The sequence below is a fragment of the Periplaneta americana genome, chromosome 13 (genome assembly GCF_040183065.1).
Source record: "Periplaneta americana isolate PAMFEO1 chromosome 13, P.americana_PAMFEO1_priV1, whole genome shotgun sequence".
Lineage (NCBI taxonomy): Eukaryota > Metazoa > Arthropoda > Insecta > Blattodea > Blattidae > Periplaneta > Periplaneta americana.
The window spans coordinates 56,856,655-56,871,047 of NC_091129.1; the positions used below are offsets into that span (position 1 = coordinate 56,856,655).

General features: G+C 34.4%; 2 protein-coding genes across 3 annotated transcripts in view; one reads left to right on the top strand and one right to left on the bottom strand.

Moving 5' to 3' along the window:
• The first annotated feature begins 634 nt into the window (after positions 1 to 634).
• Hsp60A (Heat shock protein 60A) lies at positions 635 to 12,586 on the top strand. Of its 2 annotated transcripts, none has more exons than XM_069843288.1 (11): positions 635 to 780; positions 1,095 to 1,259; positions 3,294 to 3,546; positions 4,347 to 4,495; positions 4,578 to 4,707; positions 5,154 to 5,322; positions 5,565 to 5,772; positions 8,590 to 8,745; positions 8,975 to 9,131; positions 9,582 to 9,760; positions 11,766 to 12,586. In XM_069843288.1, exons 2-11 carry the CDS (start codon positions 1,095 to 1,097, stop codon positions 11,931 to 11,933), a joined length of 1,734 nt encoding a protein of 577 aa, XP_069699389.1. In that variant the 5' UTR covers positions 635 to 780; the 3' UTR covers positions 11,934 to 12,586. The 2 variants fall into 2 exon arrangements, with proteins under 2 accessions (XP_069699389.1, XP_069699390.1); XM_069843289.1 differs by having other exon boundaries at positions 636 to 780; positions 4,578 to 4,701.
• Rrp6 (exosome component Rrp6) overlaps positions 12,086 to 14,393 on the bottom strand; it is an 84,873-nt gene continuing 82,565 nt past the window's right edge. Inside the window, exon 16 of the mRNA XM_069843286.1 lies at positions 12,086 to 13,020. Within this exon, the coding sequence (XP_069699387.1) occupies positions 12,955 to 13,020 (66 nt within the window). The 3' untranslated portion in view covers positions 12,086 to 12,954. The remainder of the gene's footprint in view (positions 13,021 to 14,393) is intronic.

A 14,393-nucleotide genomic window follows, 5' to 3' on the forward strand; every position in this document is an offset into this window, starting at 1 on the left:
TTTCTTCAATGTCCATCTAGTAGAATTTATGTTAAATTATTTGCGTTTGTCTCAATACATACTAATGTACATATGTTAAAAGAGCGATATTGCTGGTGTAACAATAATGTGAACAATTATATGGCTATTGTGTGCAATTTTCCTCACATGTGCATATAATTTATGATATTAATATTGGGTATAATGAATTAGTTACATATTATTGTCACTAGGTGACAGTAACATCATGAAACATATTGACGCAGTATATCTACAAAATTTACAAATCATTATACTGGTAGATGTAAATATTATTAACTGCACTCAAAAATGAATTTAAAGTCTTAATAAGACTACAAATTTTTAATGAATATACACTCTCCTGTGTAAATAATGTGGCATAATTGAGTGCTGAGATTTAATTTAGTGGAAATTTTGAAATATTATATTGCATCATCCTCATGGTACATTCTGGAAAATACGGCTCCGTAGTGAGCATAAAAATATCAAATGTACATTGATCAAATCAGTATAGATGTACTTAACTCTGACGTAAACTTGCAAATTTACATTTATTTTAAATAAATGGACATGTATAAAATGCATCAAGAAATGTAGAATCAGTAATATATAATTTAAAAGGAAATATATCACAAACTGAATTATGCACTATTCGGGGCCAATGATTGAAATTGCCGGCCATGTGCACTCCTCTGCCCTCTCTCATCGCAATCTAAAGCATTGGCGTGGTTGCTAGGTTTTATACGAAGGTTTATTGAGTAGAAGCGAAAAACTCACAAGGTAATAAATAACATATCAGAATTAAAAAGAAAAAGCAACCGTGTTTTGTTTAAACAATTATAAAAGTACATTCTCATGGCTTCTTTATAAAAACATCTTTGTTTCAAACGTATCTGTTCCCTCTGAACTTTGGCATAAACAAATTCTGGAAGCCGATATTAGCCTATATATTTCTTGATGTAGGTAGATATATTCATAACGTTATACATGGAATAAGTTATTGTGTAGTTTGTTTGAATATGGTGTAAATGCAACCCATTTCTTATTTATTGTATATGTTGTCTTTAGGTTAAGAATGAATTTTCCTTTTTTAGATGCATCGATTGCCAAGTGTTCTTCGCTCAAAAGCGGCAAGTCACTTGTCGTCCCAAGTCAGATTTATGGCAAAGGATGTGCGATTTGGACCAGAAGTGCGAGCTCTAATGCTACAAGGAGTAGACATTCTTGCTGATGCTGTTGCTGTTACAATGGGACCTAAGGTTTGTTTTAATGTCTATTTCAAGCTTAGGAATACATGTAAAATTCCAGGACATACACACGCAAAGGAACTAGATGTATAACATTATCAGCTGAGGCATAATTGTTACCTGACATGGTCACCGTAGCTATTTTATGTAAGTTGTAAAGAATACGATCATTCACTTTGTTGTGTGGTGACGTCTGATCTCTCATACAGTGAATGTGGTAGCTGTCTAAAACATTTCATGCCTCCTAACTTCAACAGTTTTACAATGAAATTTAAATTTTATTATTTACGTGTATGTCCTTTTTATGGTTATATTTTTGCATAGTTTGGTCCAAAGAACTGAAATTACTAAGTTAATAGGCCTGAAAAATAAATTATAAACTATTAAGCAAGATTTCAATTGTTACGATCATGCTATTGCAATCGTGTCAAACTTCGACGACGTCACAAGACAGGGAGTCGTATCATAAGTCAGTGTATTATTAATTATCAAATATCAAGTAGACCTTTCGCATAATTTACGGTAATTCTCTTAGACAATCACACTGAAGGAAACACAATAATTGTTTTTTTGTTTTACTGACTTCTGTGAGATGTATATAGTGATAGTGATAGGTTTTAGTTAACCGCCACAAATACTTTCAATATAAAAATTGTTTATTTACCTAGGCTAGGTCCATTACCATTTCTGGAATTCGTTCTGGGTCTCTCCCATGTTGCGTTAGTAATTAGTAAAGGGAGGAAATGCGTCTTCTTCAGTGTAATTCTTCTGAATTTTCCTTCCTCCTCTGCTAATTACCAACATAATATGCGAGAGGTTCAGGACGAATTAATAGGGAAATGGGTCGTTTTTCTAGATACAGGCAAGTATAAAAAAAGAAAGTATTCATGGCTGCAAACCATGTGTCTCAGAAGCCAGTGGAGCGAAAAAGAACTGCGCCTTCTTTATTGTAATTTTTTCTGGAGAATTACGAACTAGTAAAGTTGTTATAAATATAAGAGTCAGGCATACCAACGGTAGACTATCGTAAAAATCGCACTCTACTTTCTCAGTATCTGGGATGCTGAAATTTACTCTATTTGTTCTATTTTTTGTACAGGGAAAATACTCCCTGTCTGTTTTCAAAATACATGTCAATTTAATTCTTCCATTGTTTTATTCTCATGTGATGTTGCTTCAATGAAAGGGGAAAGTTTGAAGCACTGTAAGACACTTAAATAGGGCCTATTATGAATATTTGAAGACCCCACACACCCCTTCCCAAATGAACTGAGACGCAAATAACGGGTAAGTCCATGTGCGCTATTACACCCAATCTTGTTAATATTACCAGTGTAAAGTTTTCTTCTTCTTCTTCCTCCTCTTCCTCTTTCCCTTTTGCCTACTGTGTTGGGTCTGCCTCGATCCATCTCCTCCATTCCTCTCTATCCCTCACCATTCTTCTAATTTCCCCAATTCCTTTCCCTCTCCTCCCTTCCATCATGTGTCCATATCACTTACGTTGTTTTCTTCCTAACTTCTCTTCCATTGATTTCTGTTTTAATGACTCTCTAGTTATCTCATTTCGTACTTTGCCCCTCTTTGTTTGTCCTACTATTCTTCAGTAGCATTTCATTTCAGTTGCTGTTATATTACGTATTCTCTCATTCACCATTGGCCAACTTTTCCCTTCATACAGTAGGGTTAGTTCTACAATTGATTTGTATATCTGTAACTTTGTTTTAGGCAATATTTCTTTTATCCCCAAATATTAAGTTACTTAATGGTAAAATTTTTCATAACAAATATTTTACTATAATTGTCCTTTCCCATAAGCAGTTTATGTTATTCCTTTTTTGAGATATTTTTCCCGTAAAGACTGTAATTCCTGTCAGAATCAAAATACACCATACACATGTAAGACAATTTATTACAATATATATATTTAGAGTTCCTCTTCATCATTAAAATTCTATACTTTTATTAGTCTTTCCTCAGTAATGCTTTAGAAATTTTAAATACTTGTACATATTTTACACTCATATTAATTTAAGCTAAATATTTTAGGGACGTAATGTGATTTTGGAGCAGTCGTGGGGCAGTCCAAAAATCACAAAAGATGGTGTAACAGTAGCAAAAGGAGTTGAACTCAAGGATAAATTCCAGAACATTGGAGCAAAACTAGTACAGGATGTTGCCAACAATACAAACGAGGAGGCTGGAGATGGCACTACAACAGCAACTGTGCTTGCTAGGGCTATTGCAAAAGAGGGTTTTGAAAAGATCAGCAAAGGCGCAAATCCCATTGAGATAAGAAGAGGTATTTTTAACTTATCCTTTTATTGGACTCAGTTTCTGCAATTTCAGGATTTCATATACTGTATGTTTGAGTAAAATGTAATTTTTTAATGAAACGACAGCATATGTTACTGTGAAATTTGAAAGTAATTGGTCATGATGGGCTAATATTTAATTATATCTGCATAATAAAATAGCTTTAGAATTCAGCAGTAATATTCTTAGGTCATTCTCGCATATTTCCCTGAATCAAGTAATGGATTAAAAAAATGACATAGTTACAGAATAAATGTTGAAACTGATTTACTTCAAGAAATAAAGAAACCTAACCCAATCTCATTACCTGAAAGCTCGCAAAACTTGTAAAGAAAACATTAAATTAATTAAATAAACACTTTCAGTTTAATAATTTTACCAACAAAATACCATATATTCTTCTTGCCAAGTATGTTTATATTTATGTAGGTGGCAATTTATTAATATCCATGAAATTTTAAATACGTCACAACTCTCTTGCATAATAATACAGTGACGTGCAATAATGTAATGGCTGATAAAACACTTGTGAGAGACAACTATTTACTGCTCTCTTTAAAAAGAAAAGTGACACTACATAACTACGGGTAACAGGCATGCACCAATGATTTATTATGTTTTGTGTCGAGCATGTCTGGAAAGTGGTGTGAAGGAGGCCGTCTACTTGGCAAGAACTGTATATCATATTTTAATTGAAAGTCTGTTATTCATATTTTGCTATCAGATGTTTTTAATTAATAATTCATGATGTGAATTAAATTCATGTTAAATATTGGTGATTGTCAGGTGTTATGATGGCTGTAGAAGCAATTAAGGATAACTTGAAGGCCTTGTCCAAGCCTGTCACAACTCCAGAAGAAATTGCACAAGTAGCAACAATATCAGCTAATGGTGATAGAAATGTGGGTGATCTTATATCAGATGCAATGAAGAAGGTAGGTGGAATTGTCATGTATAGCTGCCTAAGGAATAAATATTTGCTCTTTAATATTTTACATACAACTTTTATCTGTCTAGGTTGGCAAAGAAGGTGTGATTACAGTGAAAGATGGAAAGACTTTGAATGATGAACTTGAAGTAATTGAAGGGATGAAATTTGATCGAGGATATATTTCTCCCTATTTCATCAACACTTCAAAAGGTACAGGTAATCTTGACAATTATTGTTCATTTCTACTTTGTAACTTTATAGGGAAATTTTAAAACCATATAGCATAATTAACAATCAAGTACTGGTTAGTTATTTGGTAGTGAACACATCTGCATGTCAGTAGTGTTGAACAATATCAGTGTAATGAATAGCCTCCCAGAAGAAAGATGGTGATTATCATAAGAACCCTAAAACTATTTACACATTTTAAGACTTGGTATTTTTGTTGATGGCATTCTTCATTTTCGGGAATATTATTATTTGTAAAACAAGTTACAATACTGTCAATTTAGGGTGGTGGTGTGTTTCTCAGGTGATGAAGATGTTGGTGAAAATATATTTAAAATAATTTTGCATTAATCAAGTCACAAAATTAAGGTAATAAAATAAAGGTGCTGCATCTGTAGAAATATGAAGTAATTGCAATGCTGTTTTACTTTCAGGTGCTAAAGTCGAATTTAATGACTGTTTATTGTTGCTAAGTGAGAAGAAAATATCCAGTGTTCAGTCTATTATTCCAGCTCTTGAACTGGCAAATTCACAAAGGAAACCACTAGTTATTATTGCCGAAGATGTTGATGGTGAAGCACTGAGCACATTGGTTGTAAATCGGTGGGTATGGACGAAAATTAGTTCGAACTATAAGAGTATAGGTCAAAATATTCATTACAACATTGAAACACTTGGAAGTTCATTTCAGATTTTTACAAATAATCTGCAGACCAAACAGAGAAAGTATTCTGAATTGATGCTCAGGTTAATTTGTGGGTTTCTTTATAGTATGAATGAATAAAGAAATGTTAAAAGAGATTGATGTAAATACAGATTGCACTAATATAAGATAAATATTTCAGTTTAAAAATTGGGCTCCAAGTAGCTGCTGTGAAGGCACCTGGATTTGGTGACAACCGTAAGGCAACATTGCAGGATATGGCCATTGCTACTGGAGGAATAGTATTTGGAGATGAGGCCAATACAATAAAGATGGAAGATATCCAGCTTGGAGACTTTGGTCAAGTGGGCGAGATAGTTATCACTAAGGATGACACACTTATTCTTCGGGTAAAAATGCTTATTTAAAGATGAATTTAAGGAGTGATGACTCAAGAATACATAAACAGTAAAATCGGAATCACGTTATTTTACATTAATCAGTTACATTCATTTTATACTTACACAATGTAGAAGATAAATCACAATCACACAACACTAAACTTAAGTTTCTCCGTGAGAGTTTCTTTGTTTGAAAATTTATCCAAATGTACAATTCAGATTGCACTGTACTATTACTATTATGCTATAATTTTTATATTTGCACTATGCTTACTCCTGTGCTTCAACTCCTGACACTTCTCTAGTCATCATTACTGCTCTTGTTACAGTCACTCGTCTCATTGTTACTTTTGTTCAGATTAACTGTATTTCCCTCCAGTCCCTTAATGGCGAGCTCTCAAAAATTGCTGTTATTCACCCCCAACTTTATGAGCGGTACTGAGTAGCACAGACCACACCAGAGTGCATGTCAGGTGATGAGATACATTCCATCACTTGTTTCCTCCAGAAAACTATTGTTCTGGTAGTTCTCGATATATTTAATGTGATTGTGCGTTCTTCCACTATGTTGCAGTAATTGTGTTCATAACTTCGCAAGTAAGATTTACATTTTTTGTGTCACCCATGTCTTAAAAATATTCCAAATATGTGGAATTCAGATCACAGTAGTAGGGCAATATTTGCATGACTCTGTGACTGCACGTGAAAAGAGATGACAGTTTTAAAGTTCTGAGAAGTGTGGAACATTTACAAGTTGTAATGATTTTTCTATTCTTCATTAGGATGTTAAATGAAATTTAATTTGTTGAAGCTAGCTCTAAATATGAAGACTACAGGAAGAAAAGGGGGAATGTCAAGATTTTCAGGAAAGCTAATTTAAAGTTCAAAACTAATTTATTCAAGAAATGTGTTACAAATGATAAATACCACCATGCATTTTGAAAGGTGGTTAATCTAGTAATCAATATGCTCAATTGTTATCTAACAATAAACTTCCAATTTTTACCATTATCTCAATTTTCACAAAAAAGTGACATTCCCCCTTTTCTTCCTGTGGTCTTCATATATTATTTCTTTGTGACAGTAGTTAGTAGGTGATTAGTTTCCCCCCCCCCCCCACTTATTATGATAAGGAATGTTATCCACAACAATATTATACAGTTGGGTGGAAAATTAATCAGCAACTTTTCGTGATACCATTTGCTGAAAATTCATAATTCATCTTGTGATAATCCTTGGTTTTCTTCTGCCTTTACAATTCTGTGCTAACAAGGAAGCCATTTTCTGTGGAAGTGTGCTTGCTTGTCTGTTGAGATCTATATTTATTTTTCGATCACCAGACTCACTTTCCCTGTCAGTGTTATGGTAGGGATGGATCGACATTTCATCCAGATAAATGATTGAAGTCGAAATTTTTAGTTTTAAGATAGCAAGCTCTCCATGCCATATGTCATATTTCCACTACAGTCTATACAAAACTAGAAAGGTATTGACAGTTCTCTCTCGCACACGTGGGAAGGGAGCGACGTGCGGTAGTGCAGTGCAGCCCTTTGCGCTGCCTGTCTGCCATGTTGAAGCTAAGCAGCTGACACGAAATCGTAAACTCATAAATTTGTATCACACGGTAGTCCCAGACTAATATAATAATAATGATAATAATAAACGTATGAATGAATGCAAATATGGTACATAATATAGACAAATGTACAAAGTGTGTAAGCGATAAGTTCTCTCCATTCATATCTTATGACCATTGATTTTTTATACTTGAAACGAATTTTGCAGCTTTTTTTAACGTAGTAGGATGCTCATTCCGTCTGTAATATAAAATACATATCACCAGATTGCATCCTTCTGAAAGGCATCTAAATTTGTCACCCACTTTTCCTCTTTTCTTTTTCTTTCCTGGGGTTTCAAGTCGGGAATGTCCATCCTCTCACTTATTCAATTTAAATTTCTCCTTTCCTATTTTAACAATGGTGTTCTTTCCTATTTTGAGAGCCTCTGCAGTACTATTTACCACCTGTTGTACAGGAATAAGAGGCCTGTCATTGTCTCTTCTTTCTCGAAATAGTCCCGCACATTACAAACCATTTCTCTCGCCTGACTTGTAAGAGGAGCACCTTTCCTGTTACTTCTAGACCTCTTGCTGTCCCTTGTAGCACTCCTTTCTCCCTCTGAGCCTGTGGTTTGTTTTGTGCCGCTAACTGCAGGAGTGATGCCTTGCGACATCGCATAAGTGAAACACACGGAGACTATAAATCGCATTACAAATACACTCACAACTAAATTAAATTTAAAATTAAACTCTAATTCTACCTTCAACAACAACAAAATATCTACAAAACCAATAGCCACGACAGAACACCAATACCTGATGTAACACAGCAACAAAGATTCACCACTTCTGAACAAAGCAATTGGCTACCACGTGCTCGCTGCAAAACAATCGGCATTTTGTCATGGTCTCTGATTGGCTAGTTTGAGTAGTTGCCATGGTGACACTTTGAAGCTGCTGAACTGTCAATACTGTCTAGTCTTGTATAAACTTAGGATGCATCTATTTTTACTCTTTTAAAAATCTGAAATCCATTTCCTTTAGACAAGTTATTTCCGAATTCTTTTCCTTTTTCTTCAGATCCACACTGCTTTTATGCTGCTGCAACATTTTTTCTATGGTGTATACATTGAAAATTGGTTAATGTAACATTCTGATATAAAACTTTACAGCAGTTGATAGCAAAAATGGACAAAATGAAATGTGTTGTATCTGTCTTAAAATATTATGTTACAGAGTAATTTATTTTAGTGTTCTTTTATTTGCAGGGTAAAGGTAAAAAGAGTGACATTGATCGTCGTGCTGAACAACTTCGTGACCAGATTTCCAATACAACATCAGAATATGAGAAAGAGAAATTGCAGGAAAGATTGGCACGATTGGCTTCTGGCGTTGCAGTGCTCAAAGTGGGAGGATCTAGTGAGGTGAGCAACAAGTGTCATAGTTACTCAAATAATTGTATGTCATTGTGTGTCTGTTAAATGATGACATTTAGGCCGAGGATTTGAGCATCTCCTGCTCTCCAGTTTGGATTGTAGCTGGGAGTTTCATGATCATAATACGAAGCGAATATTTTAAACTGATAACAGACTGATCTCACGTTATTTGAAACATGTAGCTAATAGAAATCTTGACAAAGTCTTTTTATTGTAGGTTGAAGTGAATGAGAAGAAAGATCGCGTGAATGACGCTTTGAATGCAACACGGGCTGCTGTTGAAGAAGGCATTGTTCCTGGCGGTGGCACTGCTTTACTGAGATGTATTCCTGGACTTAATAATATCCAGACAGCAAATGATGACCAGGAGACAGGTGTGGTATCATTAGTATTGCCTGCTTTGTTGAGCAACAAAGTTTAAGAGGATATACTGTACTTTCAATTCTGTGTATGTGTATCATATTCCTTATGAAAATAGTCTCTGTCACAGTGAGTAATAATCATCTATCATTACATGTTTTATCATAATGGCAGGAGACTTTGCATACCATCTCACATCATGTGCGAAATTCTTGTAGCAGAATTCTTGCATTTGTTGTTTCCATATTAAAGATAGTAGCTTTGAAAAGAGAAGAGTTTCTTAAATATGTAATTACATTTAGGATCATTTAATAATATCATACTTGTATCTTTTCTAATGTATAATTTTGAATGAATGGGATTATTCTATCAATGCAGTATTCTTCACGTTTCCATACTTAAAAATGGATTTGACTTGTTCCTTTGTTATGACATAGAAGAATGATGTTGATTTAATTTTTCAGGTATTGATATCGTCCGTAAGGCCCTACGAATGCCATGTATGCAAATTGCAAAAAATGCAGGCATTGACGCATCTGTAGTTGTTGCCAAAGTTGAAGAATTAGAAAGTGAAGTTGGCTATGATGCAATGAATAACGAATATGTCAACATGATCGAAAAGGGTATCATTGATCCTACAAAGGTACGTGTCGTTTATCTTTTTATCTTTTTACAGGCAACATATTTGCAACCAAGACCCCTTCAAGTGATATCTCTATCCAGGGCTTTTGCTTCAGTAGTCTCATTTTATAAACCTACGGATGAACAATTGGCTCTCTTCTGACAAAGGAAAAATTTTACAGTCTGTACAAAAGAAACCAAATGACCTGGAAATGTACAAAAACTTCCCCAGACATGTTCAAACAATTTTTAACAAGAGCCAGAACAGGTCACATTGTCACACAATTGTACCTATACCGCTTTCACATTTCTGATAATCCTACTTGACTGTGGTGTAATAATCATGATGAAGATCTGAAACACATTCTTCTATACTGTCCATCCATAAATCACAAAAGAAGTAAATTAAAATTGCAGAAGACACAGCCCTGCAGTGTATGTTGACTACACCCCAACTCTGGCTACTAGCAACAGGCATCTATAATGAACACAGATCAAAATACCCCTCATTTCTCGTGAAAAACAACTGAACAGACTACAGTGGACTTTATGTAGTCAGCAAAGAAGATTGATTGATCTTTTTTCTTTCCCCTTGTTTTCACTTAAGCCACTTTTTCCTCATCTACGAACTGGTTTATATTCAACCGCATTTTCATTCTATGTAATTATATCCATTTGTCTTTATTTTCGTGTATCTTGGTCATTTTCCTTGGAATTCACCTGGCTGATGTGAATGTCGTCATCTTCAAGAATCCTCACAAATCTGATTCCATTCTCTTAAAGAGGTATTCCTTCCATTGCCAACTGTACTTGGAGGAGGTAACTGAGAGAAGGACCATTTAATGGCTGTAGCTCTATCTCCAGAACCAGTAGGGATGGGGAACTCGTATTGTAAACAGAGCAGTCCGCATGAGCACTCACATATAACAGCAATTGAGGTAGCAGGAGAAATTAAGCTCTCTAAGAGAGGCTGTTCCCTGTCACTGAAGTAAATGTACATTCTGAGACTCCGAAATGGAAACATGATTCATTGTCACAGCATGTCATGTTTATGTAGTATAATTCAGTTAATATTAGTAGTAGTATTTACTGTTAAGACTAAAAGTTTCACTTAGATGCTTACCTTTCTGATGTTTAATCCAGATATCTTGTATGTAGGCAATTCCCTTGCATCATTGTCACTGGAACTGCTGTCACTGATGATGACTGTTCCTCTGCTGTGTCTGGTCATTCACAATTCATAATTTTCTCCCCCAGCCTCCAGGTTAATTTATTAGACACTGATTGTGACACATACAATACCAGTTTTTTTTTCTTCTCATTTCTGATGAGAAAGTTGTTTATACATTTCAACACATATATTTTTATTTCTGTACATCATATAATTACTTGTGTGTGCTGAATAAGAGAGACATTTTCATTCATTGCAAAGATATACCTGAATAAGTTAAGTCTATTTAGCTGAAATTACACCTTCCAGTGCATGAGTTCTATCATCACCACCACCACCACTACCACTGCCACTACTTTGCCATGGTTACCCAGTAGGAGTGTAAAGGCAGAAACACACATCAGGCCTTTATTTACTCTTTTTTTTTTTTTTAAGTCTGTGATTAAATGTAGCTATCTGAAAGTGAGCTGCTCCATCCACTATTCAGAGATATTTTTGGATATGTAACTTCGAGATTGTGATCTTTATTACATGACTTATTCTCTCTAGTTTATTGGATTTTAAGGCCATTTGCATGACATTTCTGGATCTATATATTGCATGAATTCAGTTTTGAATTTTGTAATATTCTTCGGAAAATTTAACATCAAATTGTCATTGTAATGTTGTGTCTAATTGTCCACTGCTTTGGTGTAGTGGTTAGCATGTCTGACTGAAACTACTTGTTACTGCTCCCACTACTGAGTTTTTGTGTGTAAGAGAACCTTTGAATAGAAATGTGGCATTCAATAAAAAAAATCACAAATTTAACTTTTTTGTTTTCATTGACAAACTTAAAGTGTTTGCCTTCTTACAGGTCGTCAGAACAGCCCTAACAGATGCTGCTGGAGTTGCATCTTTGCTCACAACAGCTGAAGCAGTTGTTACCGACATTCCTAAAGAAGAAATTTTAGGCACTGATGGTGGTAGAATGGGAGGCATGGGTGGAATGGGAGGAATGGGTGGCATGGGCGGAATGATGTAAATAATAGGCCAGTCAACAAATTTAGAATAAAAGACTGACACAAAGAAAAATATGCCACAATCCCAGGTAGTGTAATTGCGATAGGTACGAATTATTTTGCAATGTGTGTGGTTCATGTGTTGCGTATGTTGCGAATGTTTTTGTAGAAAAAAAATGTTTAAAAAAGTATAAAAACAGTAGTACAAGCTCGAAGTCTTCTTGGAATGTATGTAAGTACACGGGATTTCAATTGTTCAATGATAGGTATTTTTAATTGAAAATTTAAACTCTCATTTACAAAATGGGCAGTTTTGAGAGGTGTAAATGATTGTTAAATGTTAACCATTCAATAGGTCTGTTCACAGTGGACAAAGTTGTTACCATGTGTTATCTGCTGCTGAAGTACCTATTGGCTATTTGTTAATATTTAAATAAAAAATCTGGTGCTACTATCAGGTCCTCTCTCTAATTGGCAATCATTTCTGTCTGCTGATAATGTTATAATCTCATGGACATTGTTCTGACCTCATACATTGAAGCATTTATTCATTCCATTGTTCTCATGAACATGTTACAATAAATCGTTTGTGTTATGCTGTTACTAAATTTTGCATTTCTTGAAAGAATTTATTCTCCTATAAATTAATTTCTGGTCTGTAAAAAAAAAGAGGAAATGAGAGTGTCGTACACTTGTAAAATTCCTTGAGAATGAATGGAGCAGCTTTCTCACTTAATACACAAGAGATCTGAGCAATTGAACTGTATATAGCTAAGATTCAGAGAAATGGCTCACATCTTTCTGTGTCACACAACTGAATATACAATTTGTTTTGTTTTTCAGTTTTCATATTCCATGTGAATTTTGTTATACTGTAATAAAAATTTATATTGCAAAAGTGTATCCTTTTATTTAATACTCTCCAAACAATATAAAGAATTGCACAAGTATGTACAGGAAATTCGTACATAATACTTTAATAATTACATATGTATTTGGTCATTTGCAACACTTACATTTTCCATTTACACCCATACATAACTGCTACCACTGACCTTTTCCAAATGTCATGCTCTTATTGTTTTTCTTGGAACGTTTGCCCTTTTTACCCTGAAATAGAAAGTAAGCACTTTATTCACAATTCCAAGGTACATTCTTGTTGCTAAGTTAATAAATAATATCGTATTTCTGAAGATTTACTTTCAGTAGCCAATGAATAAACACCATCTTTTAAAAATGTCAAGGCATCATGAAGAATCTCTGTTAAAAAAGTGGTATTGGGATGTAAGACTGTAAATGAAGACTATCCAAAGTCAAGAACATTAGAAAATAACTTCCAGTGGTCATCATATCAGAGTACTATCATTCTTACAGGGAGAGTAAGACTGAATAGCCACCAGTGTAGCTCAGTCAGTTAAGGCACTTGCCTACCGATCAAGAGTTGAGCGTTGGTTCCATTCCCGCTAGGGCTGATTACCTAGTTGGATTTTTTCCGAGGTTTTCCCCGACCATAAGCAAATGTCAGGTAATCTAGGCAAACCTTCAGATTCATCTCGCTATCACTAATTTCATTGATGCTAAATAACCTCATAATTGATACAGCGTCATTAAATAACCAAGTTAAAAAAAAAAGACAACAGAATAAATTCAATTACAAGGCCTTAAAATTGTAGAAACTACTTCGTCTGAAAATATACAGATTAATGGGAATAAGTGGTCAGTGAACGTTAATGATTCAAATGAGTAAGTTAACAACTATGGTAGAGTTCAACTAATGTAAACAATGTTGGGAACAATTAATAAGAGTTTGAGAGAAGTGATTGTTTAGTTAAATGAGATTAGTAAGAATAAGATAGATAACTAGGAAAGGGAAGGGTAAATAGGTGAGTGACGAAATAGAAAAGTGATCAGGGTCATTTATATGTAACAGCCAGATGTTTAAAAAAGCATAAGGAGAATATTATGTATCCAATCAAGAGAGTGATGGCACTTTATGCAGAAATGTGAAGGGCCATCACGACCGATGTAAGCTGGTGGAATAAATATATATCAGAAAATAGGCTATTTATATAGATTTGCTCTTATAAGCGCATCAGACAAGGACAGCAAAGTTAGAATTAAGATATTGAAAATTAAACTTTTGTATCTAAATAGCATATAATTATGCAAATTTGATTTCATTATTGTATTTAGGAGGAGACAGTAGTATTAGAATTAAAATGTAGGAAGCTAACCTAAATTTAATTACATAAATTTGATTTTACGCATTTTAAATATCTTGGAGGAGAATAACAATCTTTGAATTAAAAAGGATGGCAGAAGGTTCTATGTTGTGAGTTGCATCAGTCCACTGTCACTAAGGAACGATATGTTGCAGATTGCATAGGTGCATCCCTCTAAGTAGCAAGAGACACGTGGAATATTACAGAAATGGTAACAAACGTTTTTCCCAAATAGATGTCCATTTAAACGTACCATGTTAA

Excerpts from the sequence above, each read along its gene's own strand:
- Hsp60A (XM_069843288.1), top strand. The coding sequence starts at position 1,095 with ATGCATCGATTGCCAAGTGTTCTTCGCTCAAAAGCGGCAAGTCACTTG. Across the intron at positions 4,496-4,577 it reads TATCAGATGCAATGAAGAAG|GTTGGCAAAGAAGGTGTGAT; the intron begins GTAGGTGGAATT and ends TTATCTGTCTAG. Across the intron at positions 8,746-8,974 it reads AAGTGGGAGGATCTAGTGAG|GTTGAAGTGAATGAGAAGAA; the intron begins GTGAGCAACAAG and ends TTTTTATTGTAG.